Source organism: Salmo salar, chromosome ssa21 (genome assembly GCF_905237065.1).
Source record: "Salmo salar chromosome ssa21, Ssal_v3.1, whole genome shotgun sequence".
In the NCBI taxonomy this organism is placed as follows: Eukaryota; Metazoa; Chordata; class Actinopteri; order Salmoniformes; family Salmonidae; genus Salmo; species Salmo salar.
The window spans coordinates 44,538,670-44,559,273 of NC_059462.1; the positions used below are offsets into that span (position 1 = coordinate 44,538,670).

Here is a 20,604-nt window from a genome sequence, read left to right on the forward strand (position 1 = left end):
AAACGCATTTTGATTAGAATTAATGTTTACGTTCAAACAGCTCTCCTGTGAAGTCGTGACTTACGACATACGCCTAGTTTCCTGAATCAAAATCGTCTGAACACTTATGTAAATATTATGTAATATATAATATAAATATATAAATAAAAACATAAATCAAATTTACATAAGTGTTCAGACGATTTTTACTAGGCGTATGTCGTAAGTCATATACACCCATTTATATTTTTGCTTTGTCATTATGGGGTATTGTGTGTAGATAGATGAGGGGGAAAAAAACTATTGAATCCATTTTAGAATATGGCTGTAATGTAACAAAATATGGAAAAAGTGAAGGGGTCTGAATACTTTCCGAATGTACAAATTTACCACACAGTAGTGACAGTACACAACAATTATGGAGGGGAGATGAGGAGGACGGTGTCAACACAACTCCTGTTCATATTAACTCTGGATCAGTGTGTGTCATCAAATCAAATGAAATTATATTGGTCACATACACATGGTTAGCAGATGTTAACTTCTTTGTGATAGGGGGCAGTATTTTCACATCCGGATGAAAAGCGTGCCCAGAGTAAACTGCCTGCACCTCAGGCCCAGAAGCTAGATTATGCATATAATTAGTAGATTTGGATAGAAAACACTGACGTTTCTAAAACTGTTTGAATGATGTCTGTGAGTATAACAGAACTCATATGGCAGGCAAAAACCTGAGAAAAATCTACCCAGGAAGTGGGAAATCTGAGGTTTGTAGTTTTTCAAGTGATTGCCTATCCAATATCCAGTGTAAATGGGGTCAGATTGCACTTCCTAAGGCTTCCACTAGATGTCAACAGTCTTTAGAAAGTTGTTTCAGGCTTCTATTGTGAAAGGGGAGAGAATAAGAGCACTCAGAGAAGGGGTCAGGCTGAAAGCCATGAGTTGTTTATCGCACATGAGCGTGAGCTCCGTTCCCTTTCCTTTCTAATGACAACAGAATTGTCCGGTTGGAATAAGATTTATGATAAAAACATCCTAAAGATTGTTTGACATGTTTCTATGAACTTTAATGGAACTTTTTTGACTTTTCATCTGGACTTAGTGCCCGCGCTTTGTGCATTTGGATTAGTGAACTAAATGCGAACAAAAAGGAGGTATTTGGACATAAAGATGAACTTAAATCGACAAAACGAACATTTATTGTGGAACTGGGATTTCTGGGAGTGCATGCCGATGAAGATCATCAAAGGTAAGTGAATATTTATAACGCTATTTCTGACTTTTGTTGACTCCACAACTTGGTGGGTATCTGAATGGCTTGTTTTGGTGGCTGAGCGCTGTACTCAGATTATCGCATGGTGTGCTTTCACCGTAAAGCTTTTTTGAAATCTGACACAGCGGTTGCATTAAGGAGAAGTTTATCTTTATTCCTATGTATAACACTCTTTCAAAGTTTATGATGAGTATTTCTGTAAATTGATGTGGCTCTCTGCAAATTCACCGGATGTTTTGGAGGCAAAACATAACGTAACGCGCCAACGTAAACTGATTTTTTTATATAAATATGAACTTTATCGAACAAAACATACATGTATTGTGTAACATGAAGTCCTATGAGTGCCATCTGATGAAGATCAAAGGTTAAGTGACTAATTTTCTCTCTATTTCTGCTTTTTGTGACTCCTCTCTTTGGCTGGAAAATGGCTGTATGTTTTTTTGTGACTAGGTGCTGACCTAACATAATCGCATGGTATGCTTTCACCGTAAAGCCTTTTTGAAATCGGACACTGTGGTTGGATTAATAAGAAGTTTATCTTTAAAATGATGTATAATACTATTAATTATGAGATTTCTGTTGTTTGAATTTGGCGTTTAAACGACGTTTAAAATGTCTTACGTCGGCCACGGAGAAGGAGAGGCCGCAGCCCTTGTTAGCGGGCCGCGACAGTGGCACTGTATTATTCTCAAAGCGGGCAAAGGTGTTTCGTTTGTCTGGAAGTGAGACGGTGTCCGTGACGTGGCTAGTTTTATTTTTGTAGTCCGTGATTGTCTGTAGACCCTGCCACATACGTCTCATGTCTGAGCTGTTGAATTGCGACTCCACTTTGTCCCTATACCGACATTTCGCTTGTTTGATTGCCTTGCGGAGGGAATAACTACACTGTTTATTTTCGGCCATATTTCCAGTCTTCTTTCCATGGTTAAACGATGGTTCGCACTTTCAATTTTGTGCGAATGCCGCCATCCATCCACGATTTCTGGTTAGGGTAGGTTTTAATAGTCACATTGGGTACAACATCTCTAATGCACTTCCTTATAAACTTACTCACTGAGTCAGCGTATAGATCAATGTTATTCTCTGAGGCTGCCCGGAACATTTCCCAGTCCGCGTGGTCAAAACAATCTTGAAGTGTGGATTCCGATTGGTCAGACCAGCGTTGAATGGTTCTAGTCACCGGTACATCATGTTTGAGTTTCTGCCTATAAGACGGTAGGAGCAAGATGGAGTCGTGGTCAGATTTGCCGAAGGGAGGGCGAGGGAGGGCCATGTATGCATCACGGAAGTTAGAGTAGCAGTGATCGAGTGTATTGCTTGCGCGAGTGCTGCAATCAATATGCTGGTTGCATTTAGGTAGCCTTGTTCTCAGATGCGCATTAAAATCCCCAGCTACAATAAATGCAGCCTCAGGATATATGGTTTCCAGTTTACATAGAGTCCAGTGAAGTTCCTTGAGGGCCGCCGTGGTGTCTGCTTGAGGGGGAATGTACACAGCTGTATTGATAACTGACGAGAATTCTCTTGGGAGATAACATGGCCGGCTTTTGATTGTAAGGAATTCTAGGTCGGGTGAGCAGAAGGACTTGAGTTCCTGCATGTTGTTATGATTACACCATGGGTCGTTAATCATGAAGCATACACCACCGCCCTTCTTCCCAGAGAGGTATTTATCTCTGTCGGCCCGACGCATGAAGAAGCCTGGTGGCTGAATCGACTCTGACAACGTATCCCGAGAAAGACATGTTTCTGTGAAACAGAGACTGTTACAATCTCTGATGTCTCTCTGGAAGGGAACCCTTGCTCTAATTTCGTCTACCTTGTTGTCAAAAGACTGGATATTGGTGAGTAGTACACTCTGAAGCGGTGGGCGTTGTGCACGCCTACGGAGCCTGACCAGAAGGCCGCTCCGTCTGCCTCTTCCTTCGGCACTGTTGTTTTGGGTTGGCCTCTGGGATTAGATCCACTGTCCTGGGTGGTGGTCCGAACAAAGGATCCGCTTCAAGAAAGTAATTTTCCTGGTCGTAATGTTGGTAAGTTGACGTTGCGCTTATATCCAATAGTTCTTCCCGGGTGTATGTAATAACACTTAAGATTTTCTGGGGTGACAATGTAAGAATTAATAAATTAAAGAACAAAATAGTGCATCGTTTCCTTAGGACTCGAAGCGAGGCGACCATCAGCTGTGTTGTAGTATAGTGTGTAGTGGCAGGCAATGTCCCATTAACATACAGGCTTCCAACCTGACTTAGGCTAACAGATTGTACAATGGGTTATGTAGAACAATAACTCCCCATCTTATCCCTCTCCATCCCCCTCCATTTCTCACAGCAACACACTTGTCTGAAGACTAAATTCACCACAGAGAGTTACATTTAGGTGAGAGCAGGAAAAGGCTGTCCTCAAGTGAAAGACTTGATGGAGACGGACAGTAGTGAACGAGACAGTGTTGACTGAAGTGTAAAAAGGTGTTTTGCCATCAAGAGTCTGACCTTGGCACCTACCGGGCTGTCGGAGGAGTCGTCGGCCAGATGCAGGCCGAAGTAATCCCTCTCTGTCAGCTCCAGGTGTTTAAACACTTCCTCCAGTAAGACCTGACCCTGGTTGTGCTTCTGTAGAGAGAGGGGGAGGGGGGTAGAAAGGGAGAGATGGGGAAAGGGGCGGGGGGTGAGAAAGAGGGAGCGAGAAAATAACAAATTATTTGTGTGTATCCCCTAGCAAACTCCCCATGCCTCAAGTCTCCATGGCAGCCAGGTCTGAGTAGCTGCTACCTATCACTGTCCGTCTCCCATAGCTCAGTCACACCAGGGACACAGTGACAACCACTTGTCTCCCTTCTGCCCCTCCCCCTCTCCCCCTGCCTCCCATGTGACACACAGCAGTGCCAGTAAGGGGATGGTGATGGTGTTGACACGGAGCTCCACAGAGGTAAGTCCATGTCACAGCCCCAGGCCAGTTCTAAGCCACAGGGAGCAGACTGGCAGCTCTAGGCTGCTGACTGTCAAACATGCACTGACAGAGTGGGGAAAGACAGCCTCTCCCTGCGTACACTGTGTTTAGCCTCAATCCTCAATTAGATGACACCAAATCAAATCAGATTTTTATTGGTCACATACACATGTTTGGCAGATGTTATTACGGGTGTAGTGAAATGCTTGTGCTTCTAGCTCCGACAGTGCAGCAATATCTAACAGTTTCACAACATATACCCAAAACACACGAAAATCTAAGTAAGGAATGGATTAAGAATATATATATATACACATACATGTCAGAGCGGCATTGGACTAAGATAGTGGCATAGTATAGAATACAGTATATACATAGATGCGTGACGCAATATTTACACACAATTAAAGTGACTAAGATACCGTAGAATAGTATAGAGTACAGTTTATACAGTTTATACGGAGACATTATTAAAGTGGCTAGTGATCCATTTCCTTAGTGGCCAGTGATTCCTAATCTATGTCTATAGGCAGCAGACTCTGATGTGCTGGAGATGGCTGTTTAACAGTCAGTGGTGTAGTATAGAACACAATACAGTATATACACATATGTAATGGATGATGCAAAATGTAAACACAATTTAAAAGTGACTAAGATACCGTACAATAGTGTGGAGTGCAGTTTATACATATGAGATGAGTAACGCTAGAAACGGAAACATTATTAAAGTGACTAGTGATCCATTTCTAAAAGTGGCCAGTGATTCTAATCTATGTTTTAGTTGCGCAATTCTATATCTAACTAAGGTGTTTGGTGCAGTACTTCTGAAGTGAAACAATGTATGACGTGTTGTCTTATTTGAACAAAGTCGGAGCCGCTGGGCAGGTCTATGCTATTGGATAGAGAGCAATCACCGCAGCACTCCATGTCAGTGGACAAATGGACATCATTAAATCAAAACCCAACCTTCAATTATCCGTTGTGATGCAAGGATGCTCCAAACTCAATTTTAGACGAGTGACTTTATGACCAACATTATCCTATTTACACTTTATAGTCAATTTTGACACTAGAATTCATGTTTGACTCATATCGATGCCACATACAAGCATTTTGCTACATTCGCAATAACAACTGCTAAATATGTGTATGTGACCAAAACATTGATTTGACATAGCCAGTAACTATTTAAACTGGGCTGACACATTCTCTTTGAGGTTTGGATAATAAATAGGAAAGTTAGATTAACACAGGTCTTGAAAGATACTTCAGTTATCTGTGGAGGACAATGGCAATGGGCCCATTCTGAGATCCTCACTGAAGACTGGGAGACAGAGACAGAGTGGATGATTGACGACTCGGCAGACAGGGCCAGATAACCAGTCTTTGTGCTGATCTTTATCAATACTCCCACCACTATCTGTGAGCCAGCACCTGAGATGGTGTGAGGACTGGACTAGTGAGGGAGGGGAAGAATGTTAGGTGAATACAAGCCTGGGGTCTGAATGGAAACTATATCTCTAAAGTAGATGTGGTGTCAATGCACGGAAGTCTATATGTATGAGAAATCTAGTATTTACATGTAAACATACTGAACATGGTTGTAATCATAAGAAAGGGAGAGCTAGATGGATGTCTGGTAAAGTCTCTGAACAGGAGGCTTCGGGCACTGCTAGAGCCTGAGCTTGGAGGAATGAGGGAAATGTGGAGTGACATGAGACAGCTTGTTCAGGAGCAGTAGAAGACAGATAGACAGGGAGGGAGGGAGAGAGAGAAAAGGAGGCAGGCAGGCAGGGAGGAAGGCAGTAAGAGAAGGAGGCAGGCAGGGAAAGAAGGAGGCAGGGAGGGAGGGAGAGAGAGGATGAGGCAGGAAGGGAGAGAGAGGATGAGGCAGGCATGGAGAGAAGGAGGAGGGAGGGAGAGAGAGGATGAGGCAGGAAGGGAGAGTGAGGAGGAGGCAGGCATGGAGAGAGAGGAGGCAGGCAGGCATGGAGAGAGAGGAGGCAGGCAGGCATGGAGAGTGAGGATGCAGGCAGGCATGGAGAGTGAGGAGGAGGCAGGCATGGAGAGTGAGGAGGAGGCAGGCATGGAGAGTGAGGAGGAGGCAGGCATGGAGAGAGAGGAGGAGGCAGGCATGGAGAGAGAGGATGAGGCAGGCATGGAGAGAGAGGATGAGGCAGGCATGGAGAGCGAGGATGAGGCAGGCATGGAGAGCGAGGAGGAGGCAGGGAGGGAGAGAGGCGATGAGGCAGGCATGGAGAGAGGATGAGGCAGGCAGTAAGAGGAGGAGGAGGCAGGCAGTAAGAGAAGGAGGAGGCAGGGAGGGAGAGAGAGAGAGGATGTGGCAGGCATGGAGAGTGAGGATGTGGCAGGCATGGAGAGCGAGGATGTGGCAGGCATGGAGAGCGAGGAGGCAGGCAGGCATGGAGAGCGAGGAGGCAGGCAGGCATGGAGAGCGAGGAGGAGGCAGGCATGGAGAGCGAGGAGGAGGCAGGCATGGAGAGCGAGGAGGAGGCAGGCATGGAGAGCGAGGAGGAGGCAGGCATGGAGAGCGAGGAGGAGGCAGGCATGGAGAGCGAGGATGAGGCAGGCATGGAGAGCGAGGATGAGGCAGGCATGGAGAGAAGGAGGAGGCAGGCATGGAGAGAAGGAGGAGGCAGGCAGTAAGAGAAGGATGAGGCAGGCAGTAAGAGAAGGAAGAGGCAGGCAGTAAGAGAAGGAAGGGAGGGAGAGAGAGGATGAGGCAGGCATGGAGAGTGAGAAGGAGATTTTTAATGGAAATTCCAAAGCCAAAAGCAGTTATCATTGAACATATTCTACTGTCTCTGTCAGGTCCACATTGGGTAAATATCAATAGAAAAATAGGAAATTACTATGAAATAAAACATTTCAGTTGTGTATATTACTTAGTTTTTATTTGACGGCTTTATTATTTTTCATTCCTTAAAGTCATCATCTCTACTCAGACAGTAGCAACCAGCCAACATTATCTCTACACTCCCCATATTGTACTGTCGTTTATCATCCTATTTAGTTTGCTAGGTTAGCTGCTGAGCTGCCTGACTAAATCATTTTACTAGTTCTTCAAAGAAGATGAGGCATACTTAAACAAACTGTCTCTAAGAGAGAGGCTCTTGTTGCTGTGATGTGCACATTCCTCTCTCTCATTCAGGCTGTAGTCTGTGTGCATCTAACCTAATGTAGCAGGCATAAAAGTGTATCCATCTCTGCCTGAGCTGGAAAAAACAGGCGCAATGGATTATGGTCATTGTAGTTAATTACCATGTTTCTGAGCTGAACTAGGTTGAATATTTGCTTAATGAAAACTCCCTTCCAGCGTCCCACACAGTTCTTGAGTTGATACTACATGGAATTCAAGAAATTGAACCGATGTTAGTTGTTTAGTGACAATATTTAGTGAACCGTCTTTGACACCAACAATCACTCAGGTTCTTTCTTACTGTCCCGTTCATCATCCTCACTCCTCCTCCCTTCCTACTTTCTCATCACTCCATCTTGTCTTCTCAGTTTCCCTTCACATACAGAGGAACTGTTCAGTTAGGGAATGTAGGTCACGACAAGGCTTGGACAAGTCTGATCAATCCAACTCTTGTTATGCCAGGGACGGATGGCTTTCCAGGAACTGCAGAGTACAAATCGATGCGGAACTGAGGAAGGAAATCGAAGGAAAGTTGAGCTTTATTAATTTAGCTGCTGAGCCAAGACCAGTGTCACAAGCTCCTTTTATAGCCGGGCTACCGCGGCAACAGATGGAGTATATCTATAGTATCAACCAGAAAAACATTAACTCAGAGTAGTTACATAATAATAGAATTCACATATTCCCACATTATATAATAAAAATAACATGGGGAGGGGGGTTTGTGCAAGCGCTTTTATATTCCTCCTGACATTTAATATGATTGTGTGGCCATTTGGGGTGGCAGGTAGCCTAGTGGTCAGAGCGTTGAGCCAGTAACTGTAAGGTTGCTGGATTGAATCCCCGAGTTGACTTGGTAAAAATCTGTCATTCTGCCCCTGAACAAGGCAATTAACCCACTGTTCCCCGGTAGGCCGTCATTGTAAATAAGAATTTGTTCTTAACTGACTTGCTTAGTTAAATAAAAATTATTATTATTATTATTATTATTATTATATCTGAACACGCTCAATATGCTTCTCGGAGGAAGGCTTTTCCTCTTTCGGAACAATGACAACATGGAGAAAAAACAAATGTCCTGTGGCGAACATTCTGACTGGCTGGCTGCCTCATGATCAAATAACCTGGCAGAAGCAGTGACTGCACCCCATCAGGAGGGAAGACACTGGTGTCGCAATAAAGACACTGAACGGTTGGTGGGTCCCGAAACCAGGTATTAAATGGGCCCCGGGGCTAAATTATAAAAGACTGTAGTATCGGTAAGCGCCGACGTTATCGGTTCTGCTTTCGGAACTGGAGAAATTAAGAAAATACATTTTCTATTTATTAATGCTACATAAACGTTATCCTGTACATTTGATCATCTCACCAACCGTTTCTAATTTGCAATAAGATTAAGACATTCGTCTATGATGCATTTTCACTATTCCCAATCCAGAAGAGAGATCGCTCTGGCGCGGAGCCTGTCGCACACACAAAGACCCTGCTCTTAATTAGTAACGATGGCAGAGAGAACTAAACATACAAAAGTGTGGATACACTTCACCAGAGTCGATGCTGACAATGCTCGTAGCCACAATGCAACAAGACTTTTGCTTGTTAGGGCAGAAACACAAGCAATCTGTCCAAACATCTATCGAAAGTGCATCATGTACTGGCAGAGAAATGCACAGTTTTCGTCTGCCTAGCTCGTAGTTCATCAGTCGTTGGCTGAACTACGTTAGGTATGTATGCTAGCAGCCTAGAGCCCACACACGGAGTTAACTCAATTATGAGAACATGGGTTCCTGAGAGGTCGACCGATTATGATTTTTCACCGCCGATACCGATTATTGGAGGACCCCCTCAATTTGGTTTAAATAATGCAAAAACAAAGTGTTGGAGAAGAAAGTAAAAGTGCAATATGTGCCATGTAAGAAAGCTAACGTTTAAGTGCCTTGCTCAGAACATGAGAACATATGAAAGCTGGTGGTTCCTTTTAACATGAGTCTTCAATATTCCCAGGTAAGACGTTTTAGGTTGTAGTTATTATAGGAATTATAGGACTATTTCTCTCTATACAATTTGTATTTCATATACCTTTGACTATTGGATGTTCTTATAGGCACTTTAGTATTGCCAGTGTAACTTCTGTCCATCTTCTGACCATCTCCTCGCTCCTGCACGAAAGTGCTGTTTGAATGAATGCTTACGAGCATGCTGGTGCCTACTACCGCTCAGTCAGACTGCTCTATCAAATCATAGACTTAATTATAATATAATAAACACACAGAAATACGAGCCTTAGGTCATTATTTGGTCAAATCCGGAAACTATCATCTCTTTCAGTGAAATACGGAACCGTTCCGTATTTTTTATGTTACGGGTGGCATCCCTAAGTCTAAATATTCCTGTTACATTGCACAACCTTCAATGTTATGTCATAATTACGTAAAATTCTTGCAAATTAGTTCGCAACGAGCCAGGCGGCCCAAACTGTTGCATATACCCCGACTCTGCGTGCAATGAACGCAAGAGAAGTGACACAATTTCACCTGGTTAATATTGCCTGCTAACCTGGATTTCTTTTAGCTAAATATGCAGGTTTAGAAATATATACTTCTGTGTGTTGATTTTTAGAAAGGCATTGATGTTTATGGTTAGGTACAGTCGTGCAACGATTGTGCTTTTTTCGCAAATGCGCTTTTGTTAAATCATCCCCCGTTTGGCGAAGTTGGCTGTCTTTGTTAGGAAGAAATAGTCTTCACACTGCATATACCCTGACTCTGTTGCAAGAGGTGACACATTTTCCCTAGTTAAAAGAAATTCATGTTAGCAGGCAATATTAACTAAATATGCAGGTTTAAAAATATATACTTGTGTATTGGTTTTAAGAAAGACTGATGTTTATGGTTAGGTACACGTTGGAGCAACGACAGTCCTTTTTCGCGAATGCACACCGCATTGATTATATGCAACGCAGGACAGGCTAGATAAACTAGTAATATCATCAACCATGTGTAGTTAACTAGTGATTATGATTGATTGATTGTTTTTTTATAAGATAAGTTTAATGCTAGCTAGCAACTTACCTTGGCATCTTACTGCATTCGTGTAACAGGCAGGCTCCTCGTGGAGTGCAATGTAAAGCAGGTGGTTAGAGCGTTGGACTAGTTAACCGTAAGGTTGCAAGATTGAATCCCCAAGCTGACAAGGTAAAAATCTGTCGTTCTGCCCCTGAACAAGGCAGTTAACCCACCATTCCTAGGCCGTCATTGAAAATAAGAATGTGTTCTTAACTGACTTTCCTAGTTAAATAAAGGTGCAAAAATATATATATATATTAAAAAATTAAAATCTAAACAATTTCGGCAAATCGGTGTCCAAAAATACCAATTACCGATTGTTATGAAAACTTGAAATCAGACCTAATTAAATCGCCCATTCCGATTAATCGGTCGACCTCTAGTTCCTCATCAAAAGGAACCATTAGCCAGCTGATTGTTTAGCTATGGGTGTGTTCAGAAATGTAATCACCCATTTAAAGATTTTACAACTTTTTTGTTAAAGTTGCAGCTACAATGAACCAGCCCACTCCTCCCTCTAATACAGCTGGTCCAAGCCAAAGACAAGCCCAAAGCCCCATTCACACTGGCAGCTAGTGGGAGGATGACTGAGGAGAGGGTGAATGAGTGAGACCTAGCCTTAACCAACTTCATAGTGAAAGGCCTACACCCCTTTGCAACAGTGGAGTCCAAGGGCTTTAGGTAACAGTCTGTCAGTATATGTTGAGTTGGATAGATTTTTAGGATATAGTAGTATAAAAGGGTTGTATGTTAACCACTCCACAATACAATAATGATAATTTAACACATGAAAAAACTGTTTTTTACTGTAGGGAGATGAGCAAGGCACTCAACCCCAAATATACCCCTCCCTCCAGGAGTTACCTCAGTGACACATTCATTCCTACCTGGTGTGGTGTAGAAAAGCCAATGTGATCACTGAGCTGAAAGACGTGGCAAAGCTGGCCATCACATCAGACGGGTGGATGAGCCTCTGTCAGGACCATTATCTCACTGTTACAGTGCACTACACAAGCCAGGCCAGTGTAAAACATAAGGTCCTCCACACCAGGGCAGTGTAAAACAGAAGGTCCTCTACACCAGGGCAGTGTAAAACAGAAGGTCCTCCACACCAGGGCAGTGTAAAACAGAAGGTCCTCCACACCAGGGCAGTGTAAAACAGAAGGTCCTCTACACCAGGGCAGTGTAAAACAGAAGGTCCTCCACACCAGGGCAGTGTAAAACAGAAGGTCCTCCACACCAGGCCAGTGTAAAACAGAAGGTCCTCCACACCAGGGCAGTGTAAAACAGAAGGTCCTCTACACCAGGGCAGTGTAAAACAGAAGGTCCTCCACACCAGGGCAGTGTAAAACAGAAGGTCCTCTACACCAGGGCAGTGTAAAACAGAAGGTCCTCCACACCAGGGCAGTGTAAAACAGAAGGTCCTCCACACCAGGGCAGTGTAAAACAGAAGGTCCTCTACACCAGGGCAGTGTAAAACAGAAGGTCCTCCACACCAGGGCAGTGTAAAACAGAAGGTCCTCTACACCAGGACAGTGTAAAACAGAAGGTCCTTCACACCAGGGCAGTGTAAAACAGAAGGTCCTCCACACCAGGGCAGTGTAAAACAGAAGGTCCTCCACACCAGGCCAGTGTAAAACAGAAGGTCCTCCACACCAGGACAGTGTAAAACAGAAGGTCCTCCACACCAGGGCAGTGTAAAACAGAAGGTCCTCTACACCAGGACAGTGTAAAACAGAAGGTCCTCCACACCAGGGCAGTGTAAAACAGAAGGTCCTCCACACCAGGGCAGTGTAAAACAGAAGGTCCTCTACACCAGGGCAGTGTAAAACAGAAGGTCCTCCACACCAGGGCAGTGTAAAACAGAAGGTCCTCTACACCAGGGCAGTGTAAAACAGAAGGTCCTCCACACCAGGGCAGTGTAAAACAGAAGGTCCTCCACACCAGGACAGTGTAAAACAGAAGGTCCTCCACACCAGGGCAGTGTAAAACAGAAAGTCCTCCACACCAGGACAGTGTACAAATCGCAAACTGGCGAAGTAGCAGCAGAGGAGATCTCAGACATTCTGGAAGAGTTTGAGACAGAGCCGAGCAAGATTGTAGTTGTGACTGTTGATATTGCTGGCAATATGGATGTTGCCATCAATATGGATGTTGCCATCAAGAGCTTTGTGCAGCAACAGGAGGAGAAGTCTGAAGGAGAAGGACAGGAAATCAAGGAGACAGTCCCTCCATTGTACAAAACAAGGAGATCCTTGGAGGAGCTGTTCTCAGAGGAGGACAGGGAGTTGAGGTTGACGATCCAACAGGACACCTCGTCCCTCACCCTCAGCGAGCGTGTTGACCTAGAGGTCGAGTTCTACAAAGGCCTGCCTCCCATCCCCATGGCTGAAGATCCTGTGGTGTGGTGGTGGGAGAAGAGAGGTACTCTGCCCCACCTCACAAACATTACAACAAGCTACCTCTTTCCCCAAGCCTCCTCCACCAATAGCAAGAGGATATTTTCGACTGTAGGGAACACAATAAGCCAGGAGAGGTCCCGACTTCTGCCAGAGAAGGCAAATATGTTGATCTTTCTCCAGAAGAACTGCTAAGAACTGTTAGTCCTTTTGCAGCCTACATGCATTCCCCACCCGTGTTGCTCAATACCACTGTCTTTTCTTTTGCAGGAAAATATTGTTTTAATTTGTTTTACATTTCCATCATCACAACATTAGAGTCTATAATTTATGATTTGTTCAAAACATTTCTGTTTCTTTTGCTGTAAATAATTGTTTATTTTATATATTTTACATTTCAGAAAATAAAGCAAATGTAAATTATGATCTTAAATTGTTTTGTTTTTTTTCTCGTAAAAAAAAAAAAAAAAACCGATAGGAATACCATTAAAGTACCGGATGGATAAGCAGCATCGGTAAGAGTAGTAATACCGTTAAAGTACAGGATGGATAAGCAGCATCGGTAAGAGTAGTAATACCGTTAAAGTACAGGATGGATAAGCAGCATCGGTAAGAGTAGTAATACCGTTAAAGTACAGGATGGATAAGCAGCATCGGTAAGAGTAGTAATACCGTTAAAGTACCGGATGGATAAGCAGCATCGGTAAGAGTAGTAATACCGTTAAAGTACAGGATGGATAAGCAGCATCGGTAAGAGTAGTAATACCGTTAAAGTACCGGATGGATAAGCAGCATCGGTAAGAGTAGTAATACCGTTAAAGAAGCATCGGTAAGAGTAGTAATACCGTTAAAGTACCGGATGGATAAGCAGCATCGGTAAGAGTAGTAATACCATTAAAGTACAGGATGGATAAGCAGCATCGGTAAGAGTAGTAATACCGTTAAAGTACCGGATGGATAAGCAGCACCGGTAAGAGTAGTAATACCGTTAAAGTACAGGATGGATAAGCAGCATCGGTAAGAGTAGTAATACCGTTAAATTACAGGATGGATAAGCAGCATCGGTAAGAGTAGTAATACCGTTAAAGTACCGGATGGATAAGCAGCATCGGTAAGAGTAGTAATACCGTTAAAGTACCGGATGGATAAGCAGCATCGGTAAGAGTAGTAATACCGTTAAAGTACAGGATGGATAAGCAGCATCGGTAAGAGTAGTAATACCGTTAAAGTACAGGATGGATAAGCAGCATCGGTAAGAGTAGTAATACCGTTAAAGTACAGGATGGATAAGCAGCATCGGTAAGAGTAGTAATACCGTTAAAGTACCGGATGGATAAGCAGCATCGGTAAGAGTAGTAATACCGTTAAAGTACAGGATGGATAAGCAGCATCGGTAAGAGTAGTAATACCGTTAAAGTACAGGATGGATAAGCAGCATCGGTAAGAGTAGTAATACCGTTAAAGAAGCATCGGTAAGAGTAGTAATACCGTTAAAGTACCGGATGGATAAGCAGCATCGGTAAGAGTAGTAATACCGTTAAAGTACAGGATGGATAAGCAGCATCGGTAAGAGTAGTAATACCGTTAAAATCTTAACGATACCCATCCCTACTCTGAACACTGATTTTTTGCATCCATAATTGGCACCCAGTGTGTGTGTGTGTGTGTGTGTGTGTGTGTGGCTAGAAAGACGTGCCTGTGAGCGAGTATGTACTTGAATGGACAGCCCTTAGGGAAGCTACTATGTGAGAAAGAATGTCAGGCATTTCACGGTGAGAAGAGCTAGGGCTGCAGCCCAGGCCTCAACCCCCACCACCCTGCAAAGGACGGAAGGAACGGATGGGGGACATTTCCATCTTAGATTTGCAACACGTTGTGGTGTTACAGTCTGGGTATCTTATAGGAGAAAGATAGCCCTGAAAGATCTACCACCCAAAGAGGACAGTGTTGAACAATAGGGCTGCAGTAAATCCAACCGATTCCAACAGCTATTCTGGGACTTGGCCATGTAGTGGAATACAATATTGTATTCAACCCTCTGAGTCAATACATGTTAAATAACCTTTGCCAGCAATTACAGCAGTGAGTCTTTCTGGGTAAATCTCTAAGAGTTTTGCACACCTGGATTGTACAATAATAGCATTACACTGTGTATTCAGGACAAAGTTCATTTGACACATTTTTTTTGCAGTATTACTTTAGTTCCTTATTGCAAACAGGATGCATGTTTGTATATTTTTATTCTGTAAAGGCTTACTTCTTTTCACTCTATCAATTACATTAGTATTGTGGAGTAACTACAATTTAGTTGATCCATCCTGTTGTCCTATCACAGCCATTAAACTCTGTTTTAAAGTCACCATTGGCCTCATAGTGAAATCCCTGAGTGGTTTCCTTCCTCTCCGGCAACTGAGCTAGGAAGAACGCCTGTATATTTTTAGTGACTGGGTGATACGTCATCCAAAGTGTAATTAATAACTTCACTATGCTCAAAAGGATATTCAATGTCTGTTTATTTATTTTTTACTCATCTACCAATAGGTGCCATTCTTTGCGAGGCATAGGAAAACCTCCCTGGTCTTTGTAGTTGCATCTGTGTTTGAAATGTACTGCTCAACTGAAGAACCTTACAGATAATTGTATGGGGTACAAAGATGAGGGAGTCAAAAAAAATCACATCAAACACCACTTATTATGTGACTAGTTAAGCAAATTTGTACTCGTATTTAGGCTTGCCATAACAAAGGGGTTGAATATTTATTGACTCAAGACTATGGCTGTGGCGGTCACGAAATTGTCAGCCGGTGATTGTCAAGCAAATAACTGTCGGTCTCATGGTAATTTACCATTAATTAACAAAAACACATTTAGCATCTCATGGCTTCTACACATATACTTTTTAAAATGGCTTGTAGGCTAATAAATCCATGTAATATAGCCTACACCACCACAATAAATACATTATTTATTTTAGACAGGTCTAAATAAGAATGGTATGAAGAAAATGTATTCTATTTCAGAAGAACAGAATAGAATACTCTTGTTGTTCTTATATTGGGTCCTGATCTGGCTATGACAAATGGCTGTGGGTTACTACACTAGTTAATTTAGCAAACAAGATTTACTTATAATTCCGTGGCATTATTTTATATTATTTTATAGTATGAAGAATACAATTGAACAAAGCTAAAAAAATATATACAAAAATTCTCCAAATGATTTGAGAAAGTGCACACATGCAGATACTCTGTGTTGAGCGACAAACAAATAGGTACGCCAATATGCTTAATTTTCTGTTGTTAATGTAACTTTAGTCGTTCTACAAATTTGGGCTGTGTTTTGATTTTTAATACATAGTAAGGTGGCATGACGAGATTCTAATGAAGATTTGAAAAAAGTTGCTTTAAACGCATGAGCTCTACTTTGTTTTCTGTGCAGGCTGTACACACTCCAATAGTCCCTCATTCACAATTTGACAAGTACTTGATAATTCTTCGAATTTCACAGCGGCATCACCTTTGTGGCCGTAATGCACCCCAAAAAGAATCCATGCCTTTTGCGGCCCGGAGTGCTGCGTTGTCCTTTTCTCCCTGAGTGCACTGCGCAATCCGAAGCGTCTCTCACTCACATGGCTCTCCGTCACGTTATCAGTCTTTCTCACAGGCTACAAGTTAAGACAGACACTGCGCGTGTCCTTATCCAATTCCGAGGTGCATATTGAAGATATTGGAAGAAGAACTGTCCACATTTACTTTGTCAGCCAACAAGATGAGTAGGCTCAAAAGCACTGACCTATGTCAATATACTATCCCCCATAGTACAAAAGTTGACCCATTCTATTCTGTGTGAGAAATAAATATTACAAACATAGTCTGGGACAATTGTGGGATGCGATAGATCCAAAATTAATACAACCACTAGCATCAAAAATACTTTTTTATGCAATGTGGCTGACGCAATAGACTTTTAGCTTAAAATGTTGATCAACTATTAGGCTATTTCTTCACATTATACGCACAGCAATGCGCACATGGTAGTAGGCTATAAGCGTGAATGTACCATTAGCGGAAAACACCATTATCAAAAGTGACTGCAAATGCAATTATGCATGTAATGTTTTTATTATAAAAGGTGAATTTCTATAGTGAAAATGAACTTCCCCAAACTTGAAACTTACCCGCTGCTATTGTATGCCAGTTAGGCTCTACACCCTTTGTAAAGCGGATTAATGTGCTTCATTTTAAGTTATTTGGTAACTTTAGTTGTGATACCAACCTTATCAAAACATATAGGCATATGGGCTAGGCTACATGAGGTGTGCGACTATGATTAGAAAAAGTTGCAAAAAAAGGCATTGTTTCTTATGCTTATCATTCACAAGTGATAATATATCATTCACAAGTGACAGGCTAATATCGTCACCCATCAGACTGTTCTTGATTTAATCTTGTCTTTACATATACTAAAAAATATATGTGTGACATTTGTTGGATTTAGAATGGACCATAATCATGCACCGGTCTCAAAACAGGGTCAGCTGGAAAAAAATACATGTCCTCTATGCACTTAAATAGCAAATTAAGGACGCTTTTCCCCGTGGATTATTTTCATGCCAGGCAGGTAGACTATACTCCTGTTGTAAATACAAGCAATGTGCATAATATTAGGAAAGTTGAGAAATAAATATAGTAGGCCTAGCCTATAGAAAGCTGATGGGATCCTCTTCTTTTTATCAGCGGCAATCACTCTGTTTTCTTCCACAATTGCATAGCCTATAGAACTGTTGCTCAACATGAACTCATGGGCTCTCATTTGCAATGATATCAGAGTGATGAGAGGGACAATAGAGTGCTGAGTTTCTGGATAAGAGCATCTAGGTCCTTATCTAGGTTTCTTCCTAGGTTCTGGCCTTTCTAGAGAGTTTTTCCTAGCCACCGTGCTTCTACACCTGCATTGCTTGCTGTTTGGGGTTTTAGGCTGGGTTTCTGTACAGCAATTTGCGACATCAGCTGATGTAAGAAAAGCTTTATAAATAAAGTTGATTGATTATTATTATAATTCCACTTTGACATTACGGGGTATTGTGTGTGTAGGCCAATGACACTAACTTCAGGCTGTAACACAACAAAATGTGGAAAAAGTAAAGGGGTGTGAATACTTTCTGAAGGGACTGTACATAAACATACTAGAGTTTGTTGTGATACTTACATTAACTTTGAAGGCTTGGACAGTGTTGTCCAAGAGAAGAATGTTGCAGCCCACCTCAGTGTGCTGCCTGTCGCGTGCCAGCTCTGATGCCCGGACATTGTAAGATCTGCCAGCAGGCAACTGGAAGCGTGCGGTCATTACGGTCCAACCAGGGTCTGCAACACAGAAAGGAAGCTGACCGTGACAACCTGGCCAATGGACAGATCGATGTAGAGATGATATGTCAAATCTTTTCAAGTCATTCTGGCAACACTCATACAGAATGACGGTTCTGAAATGTATTCTTCTGGAAATAAAACATTTACAGGAGTAAAAAGGCCCATTGCAGTCCAAAACATGTATTTCTACACTGAGGTGGGAATAACACAAGGCAGTAAATTAGTTCAAAGACCAATAAGAAAGAAAATGCCAAAACTCTCTGCCAATAGCAGCTAGTTTTCAGTTTTCCCCTCCCAACTCAGGCCACTTCCAGACACTCCTGGCAAAATTCATGCAATAAAATTGTTCTTTGCTAAGAAGCTATTTTTATTTTGACCCTTTTAATTGAAAACAAATCACAGTAAGGTACTTACATTGCTACCCAGAAATGATATTGACATAAAAACAGCATCATTGGACCTTTGAAGGGCAGAAAGCTGTAGGTCAGAATCAAATCAAATGTTATTTGTCACATGCTCCGAATACAACAGGTGAAATACAACCTTAAGGTGAAATGCTGACTTATAAGCCCTTAACCAACAATGCAGTTTTAAGAAAATATATGTGCCAATGTGCCGCTCTATGGGACTCCCAATCACGGCCAGATGTGATACAGCCTGGAGTTGAACCAAGGACTGTAGTGACGCCTCTTGCACTGAGATGCAGTGCCTTAGACCGCTGCGCCATTCAGGAGCCAAATTAACAGGTGTACCTTGTTAAAAGTTAATTTGTGGAATTTCTTACCTTCTTAATGCATTTGAGCCAATCAGTTGTGTTGTGACAAGGTAGGGGGGTATACAGAAGATAGCCCTATTTGGTAAAAGATCAAGTTCATATTATGGCAAGAACAGCTCAGATAAGCAAAGAGAAACGACAGTCCATCATTACTTTAAGACATGAAGGTCAGTCAATCCAGGAACATTTCAACAACTTTGAAAGTTTCTTCAAGTGCAGTCGCAAAAACCATCAAGCACTATGATGAAACTGGCTCTCATGAGGACAGCCACAGGAAAGGAAGTCCCAGAGTTACCTCTGCTGCAGAGGATAAGTTCATTTGAAAACTGCAGCCCAAATAAATGCCACAGAGTTAAAGTAACAGACACATCTCAACATCAACTGTTCAGAGGAGACTGCGTGAATCAGGCCTTCATGGTAGAATTGCTGCAAAGAAACCACTACTAAAGGACACCAATAGAAAGAGACTTTCTTGGGCCAAGAAACACGAGCAATGGAAATTAGACCATTGGAAATCTGTCCTTATTGGTTCCTACCGCCATGTCTTTGTGAGACGCAGAGTAGGTGAACAGATGATCTCCACGTGTGGTTCCCACCGTGAAGCATGGAGGAGGAGTTGTGATGGTGCTTTGCTGGTGACAGTGATTTATTTAGAATTCAAGGCACACTAAACCAGCATGGCTACCACAGCATTCTGCAGCGATACGCCATCCCATCTGGTTTGCGCTTAGTGGGACTATCATTTGTTTCTCAACAGGACAATGACCTAAAACACCTCCAGGCTGTGAAAGGGTTATTTGACCAAGAAGGAGAGTGATGGAATGCTGCGTCAGATGACCTGGCCTCCACAATTGAGATGGTTTGGGATGAGTTGGAACGCAGAGTGAAAGAAAAGCAGCCAACAAGTGCACAGCATATGTGGGAAGTCCTTCAAGACTTTTGGAAAAGCATTCCAGGTGAAGCAGGTTGAGAGAATGCCAAGAGTGTGCAAAGCTGTCATCAAGGCAAAGGGTGGCTACTTTGAAGAATCTCAAATATAAAATACATTTTGATTTGTTTAACACGTTTTGGGTTACTACATGATTCCATGTGTGTTATTTTCTAGTTTTGATGTCTTCACTACTATTCTACAATGTAGAAAATAGTAAAAATAAAGAAAAACCCTTGAATAAGTAGGTGTCCAAACTTTTGACTGGTACTGTATGTTCGCTTGCACTTGTTAATATTTATCTAGAATCCGCAAGTAATTTGTTAGCGTTTGTTAACATTATTTGCATGTATTTTTATCTTTGGAAAGAAATAACGCCCTTTGTGTGCACTGCCGGTGACACGTGTACCCCGGTATGGTACAGGAACGGTAATTAAATCTGGATAACGGCCAACCCTACAATACAGTACTATTGACGTCAGCACTCAGCTAACAAACTTGCACATCCAGAAGGGGCAACAAGTGCTTCATCTGACAAGAATGAAAATTAATGGGGAGTACAGACAAACCTACATGCTGACTGGGGAGAACATAATTCCATGTTAACTCCCTGATTGAATCCTCACACACACACACACACACACACACACACACACACACACACACACACACTGCATTGGTTGGTAAAGCCCTGTCGTCACAGCATC

The 20,604-nt window shown here is 42.5% G+C and overlaps 1 protein-coding gene across 2 annotated transcripts in view; it reads right to left on the bottom strand.

Annotated features, from left to right (window-relative positions):
* The window catches only part of LOC106582393 (tyrosine-protein phosphatase non-receptor type 4), a 124,425-nt gene that overhangs the window by 69,781 nt on the left and 34,040 nt on the right, over window positions 1-20,604 (bottom strand). The window contains exons 2-3 of one of the 2 annotated variants that reach the window (XM_014165465.2): window positions 18,037-18,191; window positions 3,748-3,867 (exon numbers count right to left, since the gene is read on the bottom strand). In XM_014165465.2, coding sequence (XP_014020940.1) covers window positions 3,748-3,867; window positions 18,037-18,174 — 258 coding nt within the window. In that variant the 5' untranslated portion in view covers window positions 18,175-18,191. The remainder of the gene's footprint in view (window positions 1-3,747; window positions 3,868-18,036; window positions 18,192-20,604) is intronic. The other variant, XM_014165466.2, reaches the window with a different exon arrangement.